The sequence below is a fragment of the Miniopterus schreibersii genome (assembly GCF_964146895.1).
Source record: "Miniopterus schreibersii genome assembly, chromosome: 5".
NCBI lineage: Eukaryota > Metazoa > Chordata > Mammalia > Chiroptera > Miniopteridae > Miniopterus > Miniopterus schreibersii.
This window is the reverse complement of record NC_138106.1, coordinates 18101030-18124811: the sequence shown is the minus strand read 5'-3', so window position 1 is coordinate 18124811 and position 23782 is coordinate 18101030. Positions and strand designations below refer to the sequence as shown.

General features: G+C 42.5%; 1 protein-coding gene across 4 annotated transcripts in view; it reads right to left on the bottom strand.

Annotated features, from left to right (window-relative positions):
- The window catches only part of KCNAB1 (potassium voltage-gated channel subfamily A regulatory beta subunit 1), a 231185-nt gene that overhangs the window by 31936 nt on the left and 175467 nt on the right, over positions 1-23782 (bottom strand). For all 4 annotated transcript variants that reach the window (XM_081139371.1, XM_081139369.1, XM_081139370.1 and 1 more), the window contains exons 3-8: positions 22156-22193; positions 19808-19887; positions 17564-17608; positions 13566-13610; positions 11697-11740; positions 4764-4850 (exon numbers count right to left, since the gene is read on the bottom strand). In XM_081139371.1, the coding sequence (XP_080995497.1) occupies positions 4764-4850; positions 11697-11740; positions 13566-13610; positions 17564-17608; positions 19808-19887; positions 22156-22193 (339 nt within the window). The remainder of the gene's footprint in view (positions 1-4763; positions 4851-11696; positions 11741-13565; positions 13611-17563; positions 17609-19807; positions 19888-22155; positions 22194-23782) is intronic.

Sequence of the window (23782 nt, the reverse complement as noted above, 5' to 3'; positions counted from 1 at the left end):
AAACTCAAAAGTCCTTAAATTATAAAAGAGAGTTACGGACGTTTGTCACTGGAAGTGCAGAGGTCATAATATATGTTTCAGAATTGGTTGGTCCAAGTCATTGGGGACAACCTTTTTCCTGACTCTGTGCTCCACTCTCCCCAGGCTGGATTCCATGTGGCATCAGGGTGGCTGTCAGTAGCACGGACGGCCACCTGCTTCCTTGTCCATCCTTGTCCCTCAGCATTCCAAGACTCCTGACATTCACTCTGATTGGGCTCTTTCGGTCACATGGACCAGTGACGCCAGCCAAGGGGGAAAAAATGGGCTGATTGGTTTAACACAACCCAGAACTCAACTTGGAACTGAGGTCCAGCAAGGGGAGGCCTTCTTCTAGGCTGGTTGGCAGGCTAGGGGAAGCATCATCACTCAGATGGAAATCTGGGTACCTGAGAGGGGAGGGGTGACTTCTGGGCTGACAATCAACGATTTCCTCTGTGCTCAGACTGGGTCTGGTTGGGCACACCAACAACAGAGGGGCAGGGAGAGAGCTAACTATGGGAGTGCCTACTATGTGCTGGGAGTTTTATCAACATGCCTGCATTTAAACTTTACTACAGTCCAATGAGGAGGTGTTATTACATTTTCATTTTATATTTGAAGAAACTGAGGCTCAGAGAGATTAAAAACTTGATGAAACCAGGTCTTCACCTTTCTTCTAAAACCAGCCTCACCCACCAACGCCCATGCTCAAACAAAACGAAAACATACCTTTTCCCTTTCTCTTCAGCCGTATTTACATATTTCATGCCCACTCTTTTGATTTTGCTATTTGAAGCATGTAGAGGTTTAAAATATCTCTATCAACTGAGAAAATAAGCCTCTGGGCATGTCAAAAGGAAATGTATTATGCAAAACACTCATTAAGGAATAGTTTTCCAAATGTTCATTGAGATACTAAAAAATTAATTTAATCAAACCCCACAAGTTCTACATGGCACCTAATATTTCTATATCCATTATTAATGGAACACTGATTTTTACACTTGGGAGCACCTGTCATTGCATTGTAGATATCTGGCTCAGGCCTTGAATTTCTGATCTTTTCAATTGTGTGAAGGTCACCATCATTGATCAGACAGGCGGATGTGGAATCTTGACTCACAGCATCTTATTCTATTATCCTGTCTGCAGCTTTTTTTCACTTACACAACTGTCTGTGTATCAGCTGCTCGGGACAGCTTTTAACTTTATTTTTAAAGGAATTCTATCTTGTGGATGAAAGATTAAAGCAGGCAACTTGGCAGAGGATTGATAAGAGGAAAAAAATATTTATCCTAATGAGATTTTCTACTGGCAAATCTAGCTTCATGCTATAACAGGAAGCAGTCATTATTGCTTCTTGAAAAGTGTAGAGCTGGCCTCATTTCCTGGTCGTGTCATGGGAGACGTCTGGAAGGAGATGCTATCTTCGTCTTAATGATATTAAAAACTCTACCCTTCCAGCAGATGCAGCTTCCTGGCAGCCCCAGATCCATTTTGGCTCTGCAGAGCTTGTCTGTGTTTGGGCGGTATCTGGTGACTAACCAAAAGGCATTTTTTAAACTTGACATGGTGGAATGGATCCCTTTCTCAGCTTTATAGCAGTGAACTGCGAGGTAAAGAGGAAATACTAAGTCTGCTAATGTTTTAAAATGAGACACCTGCTGCTCTGCGTGTTAAAATGTAAGGCAGGCCCGGGAGGGGCCGAGCGACATTCATCCCAAGAGCCACTGGCGAGGAGGCTGGTCCCTCGGGGTCTGCCTGGGACCTCCGCACCCCTTTCCTTGGGCTGAGTACCTGTTCCACACGTTGTCTGCTTGTATCTGGAACCTTAATCACTTTCTCTGGGGCTTTCTTCCCCACTTCTGAGGCTCTCTCCATTCCCCACCCAAAGATGCCTGCTGTCTCTATTTTCTCCACTGGACTCTTCTGCTAAGGGAGTGCTTAGCAAGGCTTTTCCCGCAAGACAGGGTTTTGCAAGGATTCCTACCACGTGATCCACTAAAGTGCCACAAAAGAAAGTGCCCTTAGTCAACTTTGACTTCGGCATAAAAAATTATGCACATTTCAACTCTACACCACAATAAAGCATTTACTTTAAGACAACAATAATATTTTTTTCTCTACAAATCTTTGGGTAAAACTGACATGGAATGAAAATGCCTCGTGTTTACTCTGTGGCTTGTCCAACTCCCCTCACCCTCCCACAGCCACCTTTTCCACACACAACACACTTGCCTGTGTTTCAGGAGAACCGTGTCCCTGGGTGCGAGGCAAAGAGCAGCCAGAAGGGCTGAGTGACTGAAAAGACGTCATGAATAGTCCCTCCCGGGCCTGGTCTTAAATTACACACAGCATCCTAGTTTGACCTAATCCTTTATGTCCTGAACTTTTGTATAGTTTCATGCCACAACTTATGAGGTTCTCTCACATACACGTAAGGGTCTTCTGGAGTATTAATAATAACACTAACTTAGTGCTTATAATATACTTGGCCTTGTTCTAAACACTTAACATATAGTAACTCACTAACTCCTCCCAACAATCTTATCCAATAGGTCTATTATTATATTATTATTATTTTTTTATTATTTTGTACAGGAGGAAACTGAGGCGCAGCTAAGGCGAGCTAGCAAGTGTTGGAGCTGGGGTTTGAAAGCAAGCAGTCTAGCTCCAGCTACTCTCAACCACAGAGAGCACCTCAGCAAGCTAGAAATAGGCAGACTGCGCCCAGCCACACGCGCCAGGAAGCCTAATGGAGCCTGGCAGGCACCCGAACGGAACCAAATGCTCGCTGCGGAGCTCCTCGGGGAACCCAGCAGGAACCATTTTCTGTTTCCTGAGATCACACACTTCACACAGGTGGCTACCCTGTGTGTGTGTGTGTGTGTGTGTGTGTGTGTGTGTGACCATGTGGTGCTTCTCTGTTATTCCTCTTTAAAAATAACAAGGTATAAAACAAATGGAAATTATGTTCTCCTGTCATCCTGCAATGGATTATCAGTCACAACCTGCTTTGGCGGCCACTCAGGGAAGGGGTCTGGCTCAGCACAGCCTGCTTAGGAAACGTGGGTGGTTTTCTGGTGCTGGCATGTTCCTGGAGGGATGTGTGAGAAATGGTTGGCTTCTGATGGTGGCCTCTCGGATAGGAAAGCTAGCACGGATGGTGTATTTCCAGACCCCAAGGACTGTGCCTGGACTTCGACAGCCACAAGGTCCTACTTAATGCTGACAACTCAGTACTACTGGCATTTCTATTTCATTTGCATGTGCACATGTATGCTTATTGTTTTAGTCTTTAGTTTTCTCAAAGTGACACATGCACATAGTTTAGGGTCAAACTAAAAGGCCTGTAACGAAGAGCAGTCCTTTGACTCTCTGCCTGCTCCCCAGAGGGAACCGAGTGCAACATACACGGCTGCCTATTCTGGTATCTTTCGCTACATTTCTCAGCATTTAGGCATGACTATTGTGGTCCAGAATTTTTATACATTATCTATCGACCTGTGGAAGTGAGGGGTTTAGCTTCCATGCACGCATGCTTCTATCTCCACTATTTTTCCAGTATATTCACATCTCAGTTTAGGATTAAATTCATATCCTGTGTTTTCATGATAAGGGCTCCATACTTAGTGTACCCACCCCCAACCAGGGCTGAAGTGACGGGGCGACCCTCTCTGCTGGGGTGGGATGGTGCTCACAGCATCGTTTTCTTCCGATATCCTCTCTCCTCTGTCGCAACCTTCATATTCTTCAAACAAGCGAGAGGGCTTCAGAGTCACAGAACTGAGAGTGAGCGAGGAAGGGGAAGGAGAGCTCGCCTTTCAGCAGAATGCTCACTCATAAATGGAGAAGGGTTGTGGCTCCCATTGTAATAATGGATGTGGGCAGGGATCCTCAGCAGATGCTAAAACCAGGTTGTGGGGGACCAGGCTATTGACCTGGTCTCAGAGAAGCACACACCACATTGTTTATTAATTGCGAAGTCAAAGAGGTATTATCATGGTGGAGAAGGCTGGCAGATGTCTGTCATCTTAACTGAGTGGTCAACCTGAACACGACCAGTAATGGGACACACTGAGAAGGAACCAACATCACCTGTGCAGTCTTCTTGCCCTCCCAAACTGTCTTCTTTCTCAATAATCCTAGATAGGCTCCATAAATAAATGTAAATTGAAGAAAATCTGTTTTTAGGAATGTTCTCAAAGCTTTCACAGGAGATGCTCAAGCTATTGTCGTCAAACAGTTGTAACAGAAAAGAAACAAAATGTTGAAGTTCCTTGAGAATCAAAAACCAAAGTGCAATGAAGATTCTCATGTTGAATAGTGGCTCCACAGATTGGAAACTAATCAGGCCTCAAGTCATTATAAAACAGGAAGCCCCTCAGATGACTTACTTCAAAATGATAATGGCTGGGTTATAAACTCCCCTTCCAATTAATTTAATCATTTTAGTTGATGGAATCACAGGAGTGAAATGAACCTGGAAAAAGTGAGTACTGTACCCAGCAGAAGCCGCAATTCCAATACCTGCAGCTATTTAAAAAAACAATGAAGATGCAGGATACTGGGCATTGGCTTTCAGGGTGAGTATTGAGGCTGAAAGACACTGACTGGAAAGATTTTTGTTTTTCATATTCAATCAAATCAGTCTGAATATATTTCATTTCCTACTGTGAGTGGAACAGTCGTCAAGCTAGACTCGATAACTATAGAGAGTTTTATTAAATTTCTTTACTCACCTTCCATGGGGGTGTTACTGTCTGGTCGATTTGCAAAGACTACATCCACATACTCTAGCTGCAGCCTCTGGAGGGAGCCCTTCAATCCTGGGAACAGAAGCCGAACAAGCCAGAAAAGTCCAAATTGTGAGCAGTATTAGAAAGAGTAGAAGTTCAATTATCTTTAAGAATTTACTTTTTAAAAAAGCAATGAATTAGTTTCAAAAGGGCACCAAATACCATTATGTGTTGTTAATTGACCCCTAAAACCTTGTAAACATATGTCAAAGGCTGATTTTGTCCCCAACAAAGAAAAGTCTTAGAATTTTCTCTCTGACATTAGTACTCCTACCACACTGGAAAATACACACTTAGTGATAATCTTGCACTGTGACTCATGGTGGAAGTATCTGGAAACAAAGTTTAGAGTAAAAGCAGCCTAAGTTTCTTCTTGAAAAATGCAAATTAATGTCATGTTTTGAATTACCTAATGGGCTTATAATGGGATAGAAATATATTTACTGCACAGGAAAACATAAAAATAATATAAATCAGAAATAAGCAACTACCAACTCCACAATGGCTTATAATAGGAATAAAAGGGTTGGCCAATGAGGGCGTCACTCAACATCTCAATGATTGGAACACAAGTTGAAGAACCTTAAATATAACTGAGCTCTACCATTTCTGTTATTCCCCATTCTTTTGGGGAGAACCAAAAATATCAGAAGCTGTGAAGACTGAAGAGGTAATATAAAGGACAGAGTGAGAGCTTAAAATAAAATCTGGAACCCATAATCTATGTTTCAACTCTAACCATTTGATCACATTCCTATGAAAATTCAGAAAAAAACTTATTTAATTTCAGTAAAATTAATACTTCCCTGAAATAGAAGTATTGTATATAATATTATGCAACCAAATGGATGACAGTGTTCAAGAGTCATTTTGTCTCATTTCCATGAGGCACAGCATTTCCTTAACCACCCTTTTAATTTCTCAGGAAGACCGGAGGTTTTTCTCTTTTTATTATAGGCATAAAATTAATTGCATGTTAAATGAGGCTCTTATAAATTGAAATTTGGCTCATTTAAATCTGATTTTTCAAACTGGTTTATCGGCCAGCCTCAATTACCTTTCTGACAGGAAAATGGAGTGCGTGAACATCTTTCCGGACGCAGTTTTCATTCATTAAGAAAGGATGGTCTGTGGTGGCAGCTTGTTAAGGGAAGCGCTGGGGGGAGAGTGGGGCGGAGGGGCTACCAGGCCTGCTGCGTGCTCCCGAATGACTGCGGCGACTTCCAGGCTCAGGGTGTTACCAGCTATCTCAAGGGGCAAAAGCACCATGATATGAGCCACTTTTTTGGAAGCAATTGTATGTATGGAGAAGGTGAGGGGAGGACAGGGTAACGAAGCAAACAAATAAATAGGGCGTTCCAAGGTTTGAAAGCTTGGAAACCTACCCTAGCATGCCGAGTGATCTCACTGGGCTTGTTTCACCTTTTCGGTGACTCAGTTCTCTGATCTGCAGTGGGGATAACAGTACTTCTCTACCTTCAGAATCGCTGCTCCAGAGAGCAAATAAAATCAGTTGTTAAGTACTTTATAAATGCAATAGTCTAGAGTAATGTGGTCATTATAACAGTGGCGTTCACATCTGGAAAGATCCAGAACAAGAGGTGCCAACAGCTAAATGCCAGAGATTTTCACTAAACCCGCTGGTTTGGGAGGGAGGCATTTAGTGACATCCTGGCCCATGCCTGGCACTGGAAACAAAGCCCTCCTTTCTGATGATGGCCTCTCCTTCTAAAGCGCTCAGGGTGGGCTGACAATAAGCAGGAGAAGAAGCTATGACTGACTTGGCCCTGTGCTGATGCTGTCTGACCAGTCCTGGCTTACACTATTTACTCTCCCATGCCATAAGCATGTTCTGACTCGCAATTTGATTCTGAAACTGTGCTGAGCTCTGAGAGTATAAAGATATATGGACATCAGTTCATCCCGAAGGAGCTAACAGTGCACATCGAGAGCATCTATTGGCATAGGTTCATTGTTCAAGGTAATAATCTATACCCCAAAATCATGGCGTGGACTTGATATAAAGGTCATTGTATTCGGTCATTCCTCACCTCTCGATTCTTTCTCTGGGAAGCAGAGCTTTAAGTGTATTCATGTAATAATGTAAGAAATGATGTGTTGCCTCATGTTAGTGATCCACCTGGTCCCTACTCTGACTTTGAAGTGGAGTAAAAGGAGATTGTGTCCCTGTGAAACACTTTCCATTCCCTTCGAAAATCTCAAGTCTTGTCATCTATGGTATGAATTAGAAAACGTTGGTTGGGAACTGGGAGGTAAGGAAATGGGAGTGAAGGGGGGAAATGATATTTCCCTGAAATACAGGGTGTCCCAAAAATACATATACACACTTTAACAGCTGATAGCTCAATTTTGAAAATGAAATGCCGTTTAATAAACACTGCCTTTATAATTTTTCAAAGCGTGTGTATGCATTTTTCTGGGCCACCCTGTATGTAATAGGACAGATTTCCACTTTGAACTAATCACTCAGAGTGCTGAGAGTGACCTGCAGGGGATAAGAGTGAAAGAAGGGAGAAAGACCACTAAACAGGTTACTGCCCCAGGTCACACTTGGACCGAGTTGCTGAAAAGTGTTCAATTTGGGGACAAGCTGTATAAGCAGAAAATAGAGCACTAGCTGGTGTGCTGGATTTAGATTTTGGAGGCAGAGGAATCAAGGATGACTCTTAGATTTTTGGCCCGAGAAGTGAAGTGGACTGTAAGATGCGGACGTCAAGGGAAAAGCAGACGGCCAGTGGACATGAGAAGTCAGAGCAGCGTATCAGTGGACACCGCACGGAGCCCTTGGCAGCAGGCGGACCAGTCCGGCATTCAGGCAGAGGTATCCGTGCAGGTAGGGCAGGGCGCTCACCCAGGGTACTGATTCGGCCTGGTCCCAACAACCCTGCCTGTGTCTCTCAGCCTGTCAGGGCCAAAGACGAAATGGAGCTGGATGAACTTTCTTCTTTGACCTTTCCTGGGATTGCAAACCAAATCAGGCCTTCCTTCCTTTTCCTATTTGGATGCTTTAATCTTGTAGAAATAACTCAATAATAGCAACATAAAGACACGCTCGACAAATGTCTCCTTGAAAGCCACTTAGGGTTATTTTCAATAAACAAATAGTCAAGTTCTATCTCCACTTAGCCACTGTTTGTTGAGCACTGGCTTGGGGCCAGGTATTGTTTTAAGTTTAAGTAGACATACAAAAATGCATTAACCTTGGCTCCAGAGGGGCATCCGGACAGCTAATCATGACCTAAGGAGGTAAGTGCTCCAGGGTAGTGAGTGCACTTACCGAAGTGCACTTTGACATTAGCCTGTCCCTGGACACCAACCCAGTATCGGGGGAGTGAAAACAAGAGAAGCGGGGGAAATGCTCCCTGCCCTTGAGGAATGTCTAGAAATTAACTGGCAATTCCTCAAAAGCCCACAGGATAATAAATTACATTATACAAAGAAAATAGCTTTCAAGTGATTATAGTAAAGAGAAATCTAAATTCATTTTTTTCCTTTTAGGTTCTGAAGTTTAACGGGAACTGTATTATTTATCAGGTGATCCTTAATTCAATTTAAGCCTGTTTTACAGGCATCTACCTAAAGACATATATGCTCATTCCAGATATTAAGCAGATTGGCATAGAGGTGGATCAGGTGCTCAGGGTTGCAGGTCTAACTGTATAGAAAAAAGGAAATCAGTAGTTTGGAATTCTGCAAGAGTTCTATTCAAATATGCTGTATTGTCTGTCATCTTTTATATCTACCACACATTTGATTTCCTATCGAGCTTGAAAAAAAAATGTGGTGTAAGTAATGTACACAGTTTCCCTATATAATTTTCCAGCTTCTTCTTGGCAGACATCTCAGTCATGATTTAAGGCACACTTGCTTTTTTCTTTTAAATAAAGACTGCAGTGTATTAGAATAATACATGTCCCTGCCTCTTCCATTAAGAAACACGGTTATCTTGGTGGATAGTTTCTATTACTATGAACATGATACACTGAGAAGGAATCCTGTGGTGAATCTGTTTGTTATGAAATTTACTTTTTAATTAAAAAATCATAAATTATCAAAAAAATCATAAATTACCTTTTTAAAATTGAGGTAGTAGGGTTTAACATTTGCAATTCATTTAAAATGTTTGAACAGCCAGGCTGGGCATGGCTCAGAGGTTGAGCATCGATGTAGGATCCAGGAGATCCAGGTTTGATTCCAGGTCAGGGCACATGCCCAGGTTGTGGGCTCGACCCCCAGTGGGGGGCCTGCAGGAAGCAGCCTATCAATGACTCTCATCATTGATGTTTCTCTCTCTCTCTCCCTCTCCCTTCCTCTCTCTGAAATCAATAAAGATACATTTAAAATAATAGTAAAAAATAAATAAATAAAAGGTTTAAGCAGAGCTTTCTCAGATTATTTCCTTTTTCTATTCCTAAAACAATGACAGTGGGTTTGTGTTTTGAATCACATAAGGAAACTATTGTTTATCTGAAAGGCAAATATAGAAAGGCAAATATAGACTTAGATACAGCTTTGCCTATAAAAGCACCCAAACAATTTATTTATCCTTACACTTTGACTTACCAAACCATTTCTATTCTTTCATATTAGATGCTAAAGAAATGTGACCTGCTGAATTTCAACACTGGCATAATTTTGGGCTTAATAAATGTTTATGGAATGCCTAAATGAATAAAGAGACTTTCAGAGCCTGAGAGGACCCGGGGCTTCTAAATTGATATAATAAACCCGTTAGTGCAATTTCTACCCTCTCCTTGTGAATCTAAGGAGAATGTTATTCCTAATTGGATCTAAGGCAAGGATTGGGCTCATTGAAAAGATCTTTTATATGAATTTTTTCAAAACTACATTATTCACAAGTCAAGCTCATTTTATACTTTATAAATGAACTTAGATAGTCAAGGTCTCCCAGTACACCCGGGGCCTGAACTCTACATGAATCGGGCTTCTGTCCTACTCTTTAAGAGCAACTCTCAAATTTAATGTGCATATAAATCTCCAATGTCAAATAAGGTCACCTTCATCACAGAACAAGTACCAATGAAACCCAGATTTTACAAATCATTCAAACTTTATTTTGGGTTTAGAAATCTCATGTCCCCCTTTTTCCTGCAAAAGTCACTCAATTCCCTAATTTCAGCCAGGCTACAAGCATCCTTTTTCTGACTCTCTTGTATTTATGATCATTTTTTGTCTTTGGTTGAAACTATGAACTGTAAAATAACAGCAATAATGGAACATAATAAGTGATCCCAATTCTTTTTCAATCTCGAAAGTGTGAAGTTTTGTGTGAAAGTTTGAATCTGGGTCAATTGGAATTTCAGCTGAACTGGTTTATGCATCCTGAGAGATTAGTTCCTAAGAGAATTCCTGACTTATTTAAACGGAGAGAGAATTTAAGGTGTTTCTATTAGGTTGTATGAGGCCTCAAGAAAACTGATTTAGAAAAAGAGAGAATCCTAAAATTATGAACAGACACAGGTAAATATTAAAGCAGCAGCACTCTGTCCTTTCCTCTTCAATTTTTTATTTCTTTGTTGATTGCCAATATGAACTATTTTCTGAATCTCTTTTTTAATCAATTAGAGTAAAAAGAAAAAGAAAAACAACTCTCTAAGGCAACGCACTGCTGCTGTGTTTGTTCAACTTGTTGCTACAAGCCGACAGGTTTATGTCTTATTGACAAACTTGGTTAGATGACACAAGTCATGGGGCAAAGGCTAGAGCAGGAATGGTAACAGTTTTGAGAGACAGGTCAAAGTGGACACCAAGAGAAGGGACTTGGTTGGGTGAGGAATTTGGAAGCTTTCTCAACACTAGAACGTGGTCATTTATTTTGGCAGCCTCAGAATGTTACTTACTTAATAAAGGGGTTTCCTTATCCATAGAATGGTTACAAGAAGCTGCACTATTAATGATGATGATGATGACAAAAATAATTTATTAAGTGTTTATTATGTGACACTGTGCTCAATGCAAATTACCTAATTTCAATCTATGTATAGTAACACCATAAGGTGGGAATATTTATAGCCCATTTTATAGTCAAGGAAATGAAGCCTTAGTGATGTTAAGTAATTTACACAGTCCCCCAGCTCTAAATGACAAAGTTGGAACTCAAACCAATGTTTGTCTGATTTTGAAGCCCCAAATAATTATTACTGTAAAAGTAATATGTATAGCTTACTTCCATTGGTTTAATACATATGTTTTTGTGTTTATAAGAAGGAATGACATGCTGACACATGTGGTAACATGGGTGAACATTATGCTAAGTGAAAGAAACCAGTCACAAAATATCACATATTGTACAATCTCATTTATATGAAATGTCCAGAATTGGCAAATCTATAGAGACGAAAGTAGATTAGTAGTCGCTTGGGGCTGTGGGAGAGAGGGTAAGGAAGCCATGGGAAGTGGCTATTAATAGCTACGAGGGTTCTTTTTGGGGAAATAAAAATGTTTTAAAATCAAATTATGCTGGTGATTTGCACAACTCTAATTATACTTGGAACCAATGAATTGCACACTGTGAATGGGTAAACTTTTATAATATATAAATTATATCTCAATAAAACCCTTTTAAGAAGCTGTATGGAAGTGTTTTATTAATGTTAGCATAGCTGTAAATGATAAGAGTTCTAGAAAATTTGGCCCTTTTCTGAGTTTCCTTTCTTCCCTCTTTATCGCTACACTCCCAACACATCCCAGGAAGAAACCTGGCTGACTGTGGTTCTTTTTATGGAGAATTTCCCCCCCTCCCAATGTGTTTTGAACCTATCCGGTCGATGCTTTTCTTGGGTCACAAATGAAAGCAGCCCACAAACGAAAGCAGAATGAAACAGAAGTACCTACCTTCGATGATATGTTTTCGTGACAACCCTCTTTCCGTTTCAGCTCTGACAAGAGAAAGAAGCAGGTGACTGAGTGGGGTGTGCTTTCTTTTATTGCTCTTTCAAAAGTACAGGGGAATAATCATCCTAGACTGAACTGCTAACTTCAGGCCCTGTTTTTGGCAAATTCTGCACCACTGCAGGCTGAGGAGAGAAGGCGGGTGGGCAGCACACTGGGCTCGTCTTCGGAGACCCCAGGAGAAGAATTACGCGTGGCTGTCACCACGCCATGGGGATAACAACGCACCACCCACACCCTGTCTGTATTTAACTTGACACACGGCTCAACCTTCTCTCCTTGTTCTTACCGACCCCAATAAAATAGGTAAAATAAAATAAAATGGAAGGCTCGATATAAGTGCGGGAGCTTACTGCACGGTTGCCAGGCTCCGGATGCCATTAGCTTCTCTGAGAAAGGAAGCGAATTTGAAAGTGTCTTTTGACTTTCAAAAGAAATAAATGACTATTGTCTTTTTAAATGTGATCAAACAACTTTTTCTTAAATTAGTATCCTAAGAAGATAAACTTTCAACCAGGACTTTTGCCCTTTTGGACCATTCTCAAACTCTGGTCAATTAGAGAGGAATGTGGTCCTTGGGTTTGAAAGCACTGATGTTTCTTCAACGTTAATACCTTTGGCAACCTCTTTTAAAAGCAAGGTAGTTTACCATTCGCCTTTGGTGATTTTTTAAATCTCTTATAAGTATATTAGATAATACTGTATGCAATACTCTCCTACATATTGTTTCTTGCAGATTGTCTCACTTCCTGATTATTTCTAAATCACAGTTAAGGTTTTGAGTACCCCTGCAAAAATACCAAGCAATGGCACCACGGGTCAGAGCACAGAAAATGTAAATCTATGATTCGCAGAGGCACCACGTTGCTTTATTTTTATATAGACTACAATGGTAGTAAAAACCTAAATTTTATTTTTCTGTTTTCATATTCATCATAGTAGGCTCAAAAACAACAATAAAATATGAATAAGTATGTGTGCATGTATGTGTGTGTAGACATAGATTTTGATTAGAAGATTTCTAAAAAACTGACCTCTGCCTCCAATTTGGTTTTTAACTATTCCCCATCTATTTATAGGGAGGTAACTAAGGTTTTGTTTGTTTGGTTTTTCTGTTAAGAAATCCTTGGGATTTCCATGAAAAGGTGTATGGGATAGCTTGCTGTATTTTTACACGTTTGGCTTAAAGGCCAAGATGTCTATGTCCTGCTGAATAATGTAAGTACCAGTTCAAACACCAGTAGGTCCATCAGAAGCCAATTCATCCTGTGACATTTGTTCTGCATCCCACCCCAGAGAGGACTTCTCTTTCCTGTCGCCTGAGGGCGAGTGATGCAGGAAGCTCTGCGTTACTCCTCAGTGAGATCAGCACTTTCAGAGCCCTCTGCAGAAATGATCAGAGACTTACACTCCGGCCAGGCAAGATATTTTTATCTTCGCGTTCCGGAGGAGTCTGAGTGTTGGCAGATTTGAGTATCTTTTCCTCTGTGATGGTATGTGCTTATTTCCTTTTTCCAAAATTTGAACTCTGTTTTGGAAACAGTTCTAAGTATGAGGCTGGTATTTGAAAAATCTCCATGAATCACTTAGTAACAAGTGACCACATGCTTTGAGCTCAAACTCTTTGGGAGCATCCTGTTAAAAAGGAATCTTAGGCCAATTGCTATTTCCTTCAAGTAAGAAACAATCATCTTTCTCTCTAAACCAATTGATTTCAGTGTGTTAGGTGTAAAATGTTTGCCTAAAAAGATAAAAACATGAACTCCTAGTTGTTTCCTGCCAAGTAGGGAAAATAAAAGTTATTTAACTTACTTGCCACCCCAGTAGAGTTTGGTTGTTATGACCAGGCTGGACCTCCTGCAATGTGAAACAAACACAGAGAAATAGTAAATAAATGGTTGGTTATTGTACTGAGTCATATAATTATTATGATACCAAAAACATTTATTGCACCTCACATTTTTTAAAAGTTGGTAAAGAGATCAATTTGTTCATTCATATCACTAAAACATAAGAACAAAGAGAAGCTAGAGAGTGGGGACTTGAACAGGTGGTGGCAAAGCAAAGGTAAGCGGTAGACATGGAGGGTCAGAAATAGTGAATGAGAAAGGTAAGTGAGAGGGCTAAATGATGGATTGCTTTAGGATCTCAAACAAACGGCTACCCACTAACACTCCCTTAGCAGCTCACATAACCTTGATGGGGTATGAACTTTCCTGGGGGTAAGTCTCTCTCCAGGGACCATGGACCTAGTGGCTTTGAGTTACTACCCTTTCCAGCCATCACATCCACAGGCAGCAACTGACTACATGGAAATATGAAGTAAATTATAATAGTCAATAAGTAGGAATAAAATGTCTATGAGTGTCTTATTAAATGGAAATGTTATTTTAGGAAAACAGTTAAAAAATCCTTAACTTAAAGTTTTACCACCTTACTCTTAAGGGAATACAATGTGGAAATCTTGTCAGCAAATGTATTACTTTCTGAAAATCACACTTAAAGGGAGGAAATACCATTATGAACATGGAATAAGAAATATGTCTTGAGAACTATAGTCATATAATTTAAAATTGGGAGGCAGATCTCAGTGTAATTTAGTTTCTCCAGGTATGTAATTCAATTGAACTCGTCTTGGGAAAAAAAATCATTTATGATTCAAAGGTTTAGACCAAACTTTGGGAATATCTGATATAAAGCATTTATAATTCCATCAGCTGTAGAGGCGATGCCTCAGGGCCCGCAGGAGTGAGCCTAGTATGATTAACGATAACCAATGGGGACTGACGGTGAAAAGCCTGACAACACGGCGGCAACAAGAAAAATTTGCAGGAAATATTAGCAACCCCATCCTACTGAAGTTAATTCCCTGAAAAATTTGAATCCCTATCGGAAGGGCTACAGACATAAGCATCTGAAGATTACACAGCCCAGAAGAGCTGATGCACTTTCCAGGTTGATCCTTTGACTTCACAGTGCCTAGGATAGTAGTGATCTGCCAGGGCTGGGGAGCCAGGTCTGCTTTAGCAAACACTTCCAGAGCTTCCACAAAAGGCCGGACGGAATAGTATGAGAGATGAACGCAGCCCTCTGGATCACTCAGAGCGTGTGTGCCTGCCAAAGCTGCATCTTCTACCCAGGCACCCCCACCGCAGACTGATTTTCCCGCAGTTAGGCTCTCTGTAAAATGTGGGGCCTATGGGTGTGCGCACTAACACTCACGTTCAAACAGCGAGAGTAGACAGCAACCCTGCAAATCAGCACTGACCTCCCGGAGGCATTGAAGGTGGGCACAGGATGATAATATGAGTGTTTTCCTTTGACATAGCACAGCCTTCAAAAGGCTTTTGCACACTTTATGTCACTTTACCGGCATGACACTTTAGGAACAGCTAAGACACCCATTTTACAGGTGGAGAAATTGAGATTCAAAGAAGTGAAGTAACTTGTCCTGGACAGCACAGCTAGCAAGTGGTGGCCCTGGGAGTAGAAGCCAAGTATGCTCCAGTAGAAACTGCTTGAATAGACTCCATGCTATGATGATATAGTTTATCTTACCACCAGTTTTCTGGGGATAGAGGGGAATGGATATAAATATTCTGTTGCCTGGTGATAGCTTGAGTTTTTATTTGCAAGACTGAAAGGCAGTTTGTGAAAGATGCATGTTCATCTACTTTCTTGTAGGTATAAAATAGGCTCTGCAAACTGTGGAGGACGATGGCTTATTGTTCTCTGGACGTCCAGGGGCAAAGAGCCACTGCACTGAGGCTTCTTCTCCTTCCTCAAGTGGACACTGTCAGCCTATCCCTCTCTGCAGGTCTCACTGGGCTGCTGGTGGATTCATCCCCAAGGTCTCTGTCATAGGTTGAACTGTGTCCCTCAAAAAGATATGCTATTGCCCGGCTGGGCATGGCTCAGCCGTTAAGCATCCACCTAGGATCCAAGTGATTGGGGTTCGATTCCCGGTCAGGGTTCATGCCTGGGTTGAGGGCTTGATCCCCAGTCAGGGGTGTGCAGGAGGCAGCTGATCAATGACTCTCTCATCATTGATGTTTCCCTCTCTCTCTCCCTCTCCTTTCCTCTCTCTGAAATCAATAAAGATATATTAAAAAAAAAAAAAAAGATATGCTATTAAAGTCCCAACTCCCAGTACCTCAGAATGTGAGCTGATTTGAAAATAGGGTGATTGCACATGTAATTAGTTATATTAAGATAAAGTCACACTGGAGAATGGTGAGCCCTTAATCCAATATGACTAGTGTCCTCATAGGAAGACACATGGACACAAATGAAGGGAGAATGCCAGATGGTGCCAGAGGCAGATGTTGAAGAGCTGTAGGTGCACCAAGGAATGCCAACGATTGCCAGCACCCACCAGAAGCTAGGAGGAGGCAAGAAAGGATTCTACCCAGAGTTTCAGAGGGATCGTGGCTCTGCCCAAATCTTGACTTTGGACTTCTGGCCTCCAGAAGTGTGAGAGAATAAATTTCTGTTGGGGTAAGCCCCCCAGTTTGTACACTTTGTTACGGCAGCCCCAGGAAACGGATGCAGTCCCTCCTTGGGCAGTGGTGGGTGGGCCAGCATACTGAGTGGGCAGGTAACTCAACAAGGCGGAGGGCTGGTTGGGAACATGGCTATTTTTCCATATTTAAAGTTGAATACAGTTCTTTTGTAAGACTCTTACAGTCCCTGTAGTTAGGGAGGAAGAGGAATTAGAGGAGAAAGTAGATCACTAAACTTTATTTGTTGACAACTCCATCAATTTCTGGTTTTCTGTTTCCACAAGACCCTCCACTCCTACCAAACGCTTCTTTCAGAGTGAGGAGCAAGCAGCCCCAAGAACACATGGCGCTGTGTCCCACCCCTCTCGTTTCACCTCCAGAGGACGTTCAAACGCTTTGTGGAAAGCAGAATAGCATCAGCCTTGAGCTATACTCTTTGAGAATGTCCCTTTCTCCTAGACTAAATTTTATACAAGCTGTGCATATGCAGGGAGCAGCGTTCTTGGCACAGCTGTCTCACTAGTGCCACTGAATTGTTACTCATTTGGCCATCAGCAGAGATTACACCAGAGCAGAAGGGGACCTCAGGCTTGTCCATGGTCTTTGCTGGACTTTGCCTGATGTACTCATGCTGAGGAAGAAGGGGGTATCGGGGCTGACATGCATAGTGAAACGGAGGGTGTTGTTCCCCCTGCCCCCAGATGTTATGGCATCCATTACTACCACTGGCTTTGGCTACAGAAGGTGATGGGATGGAACAGGAGCCCTCAAGGAGAGCAGATGAAGCATGATCTTGAACGCTCAGACAGTAGGGCTCCCAGGACACAGGAGAGACACTGGCAGAAAAGAGAACTGGGGTATTTCTCCGAAGGGCTTCTTATTTCACCATTTCTTTTGGAGATGTTAATTCAGAGTAGTTAATAAAATGAACAATGAACATAAATACATGTGTATAGATAATAAGGTTCCTGTCAGCTGGCTTCCTTCACCAAATTACCATAAATGGCAGTCAGAAGCCATGAAAATGCCCCTTTCTTTTATTGACGAATACCTCCTGAACATTCCCTCCTTTTCGGCTCGACCCCATGGTAATTCATTGTGATTAATGACTAGTCAATACATTTTGAAGCACAAATAATGAACTTGCTGGTATTTATTTTCCAACCACTATAAATCATTTCTTTGGAAGTCAACTAAGAGTTGACTTCTTTTTGAACAGCCTTTTGGTCAATTGTCATTCAATTTTATTTTCCCTTCTCTGGAAAAGTCTATTTAAAGGCAAATAAATGATGATAGTGAATGCATTACCTCCAGCCTTTCTTCTTGATGATGCTCCCCAGAATCACTTCAGCCCTGGAGGGGAAAACAGACAATGTCTTAGGGTACAGTGGCCTGGGAATGCAAGAGTCAATCCAAAACACCAGAGGCATTCCCTGTTTGAACTCTCAGTGCCTCCATGTCCTGAAAATAGAAGCTGCTCTCGGCTGGTAGCACAGTTTCTGCTTGTGCCTGCAGAATCCTGCTCCAGAGCATTCCAGTAGCACCTGCCAAATCCTGACATGCTGGCAGGAGACTACCTGTGGTCATGACACTAAGAAACAGTGTAGGCATTTGGCAATTTGGTGTTTTTAGACCACTGATCTCATCTCTAAATGTCCTATTTGGCGGTGTCCAAGGGGAGTCAAGGTTTTCCTTCTATTTGCTGTGGTTTCCATTTGTGACCTGGGAAAACAATGAGACCTCATACTGTTTAGACAGACAATATTGACTCCCAGGAGATCTTGCAGGATACAAGAACCAGTGCGTGGGTTTAGATGTCCCAGACATAAGGGTTGCAGGTGCAGTGGCCCACATCGAGAATGTCCTGGGATCCAGTGACAAACATCGTCATAGAAGCAGGACATAGGAGATGTAGAAAGGTGTCCTTCCTGCACCTAAGGCTGGGTCGTGGAGAAGTATATCCACTGTCCTCTCCCCATCTCTCTAGCCCACTGGGACCCAAGCTTGAGGGGACTAAAACTTTCTTCTAGGTCCCTCCCAGTAAGACCAACTTGTGAGAAGCAGCTGTATTCTCAGAGGCTTTGTGAATGGAACATCAATGGAATTAGCACTTTGTCCATTAGGGTCCTATAGACGGGAGTCATCGATAATCATTATGTGTCTTGACGGAGAGTTCATTGTTTGTTGGAATGTATCTGGGAGCCTGGCAATAAGCCACGATGCAGTGAGCTATGGAGCATGCCCCAAACAGACATGCACTGAATGTTCCACAGTGTTCTCTCCTTCCTCCCCTTCTGTCGCCCTCACGGTTCCTTTTGCAACCTTGCTTTGCGCAGTGGGAACCTCTCTCTGTTACACACTGACAGTCAATCAGTAATTAGCCAGGACTGATGATTCTTCACAGTAGGAATAGGAACAGAACTCTAATGACGTGTTCACCATTCCTTCCCTTTTCACCCTTCGCCCCATTTAGCACCCCGCAGGATCCAGCAGAAGAAAACACTGCGAAAGGGTATGATGTTGAAAGGAGCAAGGCCTTATCAATTTCATTCTCTCCTCGGACTCAGCAGAAAGCATGAGGGATGCGGGCCCTGAACCCCCTTCATGGGCCTTAAACGCAGACCTGCCCCTGGAGGACACCCACGCAGGGCAACGCGCTCTGACCAGGCAGCGACGAACCTGCTTCAGCAAGGCTGGCGTTCTGGTTGGAATTCTCACCTGGACGGGGGTGGGAATGAGCCTGCGGGGACCAGGCACCACAACCCTGTCAGAAAATTACAGAGCCGCTCAAAGCCGCTGTCCTGCGATTTAGTGCCTTTCAGATTTGGAGCCGTGTCCACATTCACAGGAGCAGACCAAGGTGTTCCTGTCCTGTTCTAAAACGTGCCTGTCGTGCCGGAAACTGGGGGACATGGACCTGGAGGCCTGTCCGAGGGCACATTACCCACGTGCTCTGATTTAGCAGTGAGCCTGTTCTAGAGGCCAATCCTGCTCTCATGTCCATGGGAAGGTTGTAGGTAGATGTGACTTCCCCAGCAAAAGAATCGAGGCCTCTCTGCAGCCCTCTCTGTCCTCAGAGAGGGGACTGAAATGCCCTCTTAGAAAAGATATTAGAGCTCTGATCTACCCGTAATGCTACCAGCAAACAGGAAAATCAGTTTCTCCTTCCCCAGGGGAGAGAACGGCCCAGTTTCCCTGGGGGCTGAGGAACTATGAGATGTAGCTTTTGAACAACCATATTGGAATCTGCTCATTTATTTGCTCACTCATATACTGAACTAATATTTATTGATCTGTACTGCCACCACTCTGGTCCCAGCCACCCTGCCCCTCATGTAGGCCACGGCAATTGCTTCGGGTCCGTTTTTCATACAGGAACCAGAGGTGGGAAGGTTCGGGTGGGCAGAGTGGGCGGGAGGCGGTCAGTATCCCTAAGCCCTGGTGATGGGGTGGAGGGAGGGAGAAGAGCAGTGCCACTGACATGCATGTCCACAGTGGCTAGGGCAGCGTCTCTTGGTGCCACCTGAGGGACACAAACAGGTCCCGACTTACTTCCCAGCGGCGTAGACCTCGGCCGTGTCGAAGAGGTTGACTCCACTCTCGTAGGCGATGGTCATCAGCCGCTCAGCTACCTGCAAGAGGATGCGGCGGTCAGTCAGAAACGCCACGAGTTTCCCAGCCCAGGCAGCAATTCTGAATCCTCCGGTGGCCTTTAGGAACCCTGAAATTTCCCTACCCACTCCTTGGTTTTCTCAGCTGCAGTAAGAAAGAACACAAGAAGATGCGGCCAGCATATATAGGAAGGGTGAATCCTTCCCCCAGACAGACGGGCCGAGGGATTTCCCTGGGCGCTGGGGTCCCGGGGTCAGGAGCGCAGGGAGGTGGACAGGCCGTCTCGCTCTGCTTGGAAGACACCGCTGGACATGGTCTTTGGCACTGTCATCTCTCTGACACAAAGGATCAGTTGTTTTGAGCCGACTCCATTTCTTCTCCTTCCTCAGAGGCAATAGGTTGTGGCACCTGGGTGACTCATGACTTAAAAGTTTGGGCCTTCCTTCCTCAAGGCTGAGCAGGCTGTTTTGATGAGCCAAAGGTTAGCCAGGACTGTGACCGTTTTAACTGCAAAACTGCAGACACCATCGGAGTGTCCAGCCAGCTGAGGCCACAGGACACACAGGGGAGGGAGGGGGACCCAGGGACCCAGCTCCTCGCTGTCAGCCTGAAAACAGAGCTCCAGGCTCCTGCCCCCTCCGCTGTGCTGCTGAACGAGAGCATGGACAGCTTGAGGCAGAGCTAAGGGGGAACAGTCTAAAGAGCGGGGGAGAGGGGCCAGTTTTTCATTGAGACTTATTAGCCAAATAGGAAATTCCACACCTCACAAATAATTAAAATTGATTTTTCCATTATGGTTTTGATTGTGGGCTGAAGTTGCTTCATCAACATTTCCAAGATAAACTATTTTCCTATTTTTAAAATTGGCTGACCAAGAAAATTATGAGGCCAGCAAAATGGAGTCCCTGCAAATCCTTTAGAAAGACAGCAGCAAAAGTGCTGTTCCTGCTTTTAATTTGGTACCATTATGACATTTACCCTAAGTAGAGATTAAAAATTAAGACAAGTATAGTTTTTCCCATCACGTCTGTTCCGTGTTTAAGAAATTATTGTGCTTGTATTATAATATCAACCTTGTGCCATGTCACATGACATACTGATAAACTGTTATTGGGAAATGTACATAATAAATCTTTTATTCTATTTTATTTTTTCCACCACCTTTTACCCCCTCTATGCCCTCTTCTACCTCAACCTATCCCCCCTCCAACCCCACACTGTTGTTCATGTCCAATAAAACTTAAATAGAGAGAAATTTTAAGATAAGATGCAGACTCTTTGATGGAGAGTTAGACTAAATGAATGTCGAGAGGTTTCCCAACTATAGCATTTGAAGACCTCAACGTGGAATAATGAAATCACTGAGCTAAGTCGGAAGACCGACTTCTGCTCTTAAGTGTATCGCTTACAGATAAATACACTAGGGCAAGTGATCTGACCTCTCTGTATTTCAGTTTCCTTATCTGCAAAATGAGGGTGATTTGGTTCAAGGCCTCCATGGAGCCCAGAGGCCCAAGGAGGCTCACCTCCCCTTTCTTTCCCTGGAGTTATTAATCTAATTGAGGTCTAGAACTCCTATAGCCTGAGGATGAAGTTCATACACAAAGGACTACAGGGCCAAGAGAATCACTGAGAAATGGAGTGGGGGCCACTGATTTAGTCAACCCTGAGGCTTGTTCTGAGTCTACACTTCTAGTGTGAAAGTCAAAATAGTGTTTTTCCTTTATTGGTTAAGCCAATTTGAGTTGAGTTTATTGTTACCAGCAATTGAAGGAACCCTAACTACCTTACAGATGAGAAAATAAAAGTAAAACTCTGAAAATTAAGTTCTATAAGACGATAATACAGTCTTACCGTTACTTAAAAATATTCATATGAACAACATCTATTTTGGTTTTATAATGAAGCCAGATCATCTTTAGGAGGCACCTCAGAGAGTTATCTAGATTCATGTTTGATTCTCTTTGATAAGATCCCTGTCAAGGGGCTATTCAATACATGGTTGAACTGTCCTAGTAATGGGGACATCCTCACTTCAAGAGGCAGCACTGATGACTGTGTCACCCAGCACATACGGTGTGGTCATCCCAGGATCCCTTGTTTATATTTGCTTTGTGCTGAGCTCATCTGAAGCCAGATGAAAATAATCTTTGAGTCAATTTTAGCTATTTCCCATGATTAAAATACTATCTTTGTAAAACGCCCAGGGGCTGAGGAAGAATTCTTCTCCCCCATAGCTCTCTCTGTATTTTCTTTGATTAGCATAATGGAAGACAAAAGTAACTTACCTCATCTGAAATTTGACCTCCAAATGTCACCCATGTTCCTAGAAAAGAATAAACATTTGCACATTAGTTATAAGATTTTTTAAAATATTGTGTGCAATCATTTTGACAAACTTACAAGGCAATTTTATCATCCCTGTTTCCAAATGAGGAATCTAACATCAACCCACCAACAAGTGAAATACCCAGGACTCCGTACACATGCCTAACTTCATGAAGGGTATCCTTGCTACAGCTCACTGCCTCTAGACTTTCCAGATTGATTAGGACACTTGGATTTCCTACTCCATAGAATTCTGATGTAATTGTACCTTTTCTCAAACAAAGAAGAGACTAAAATAAGGTAAGCTAGAAATTATTTGACTGTTATATTCTCTATCCTCAGAGGTTGCAGATGGGCAGCCTACAGGCTGCACTCAAAGATTTGTTTTGCCTACCTGGCTAGAACAATGTTGACCCACTTGCTATTTTAATAAATTTCAAATAAGTTACCAACATTTACATAATTAGGAGATTTTTCTTTAACAACAGAAGGCTGGTGTCTTCACAAGGCAGACATCCCTGAATCTGAGGGGCAATGTCCTCTGGGAAGGGCTATGCCCTCCACAGTCATTCAAAGTCCCCACACCTTCTTTTTCATTTTCAACACTGAAATCAAAAGCAGTTGTTATTTTCTACTACTATTTTTTTATTGTAAAATTAAGAGAAAAATGAACTTGTGCATCTCCTAAAAACTTGAGTTGAGGATTTCAAGAAAAAAATAAGAGTGTAGTTTTGTGTGTGTGTGTGTGTGTGTGTGTGTGTGTGAAGAACATGAAAACAAAAACTATTTGCACAGAAAAATGACAACTTAAGGCACCCTAATAAAAGCAGCCAAGGCTGGTATACAGAAAAGATGGGCGTTGAGAAACTTAATGAACTGGAGAAATGGCAGTGTGTGTTTTTGAATGAGAGTAAAATAAGTGATTTGCTGTGAAATGCAGTTCTCTTAAGTGAAAAACTTGCCAGGGCATTAAAACCTTTCCACTGACAATGCTTTTATAGAAGAGTCTCTTTTGAATGCAGCAGAAATCATGTGTCCAGAGAAAAAACAAGTGTTTGCGAAGTTTAGTATAACCAGGAACACTGTAGCTCAGCATGTAAAAAATATGGCTGAAAACCCTCAGGATAAGTTAAATGATTGGTGGCATTTTCTATTGCAGCAAATGAGAAGACAGAAATAAATAGTAGCACGCTGTTAGCTATGCTTCTGGTGATGTTTTGAGAATTTTGGAGAGGTCAAAGAACCTTTGAACAAGACGTTCTGCAAGGCAAAACATCAGGGAATAGTTTACTTTGTGATGAGAAAGGTGTCAGACCAGCGGAGGCAGAATGCACTGTTCCAGGTTAAGTGTTGACTACAGGTGGGGCTCTCACGAAGGGGGGGGCTGACCTTGGACCTGCCAAGCAACAGATTCCTAGGCGGCAGTATTTTGTAGGGGCGCTAAACATTGAAGTCTATAAGTTTGTTAACTTTCTCATTCATCAGGAGTTACTTTGGGCTAAAAAGCTAAAGTGAGACAAGCCACGAGTTCAGTAATTAATGCCATGAACAGGCCATTCTTCTATATCTTGGAGCAAAATCAGGTCA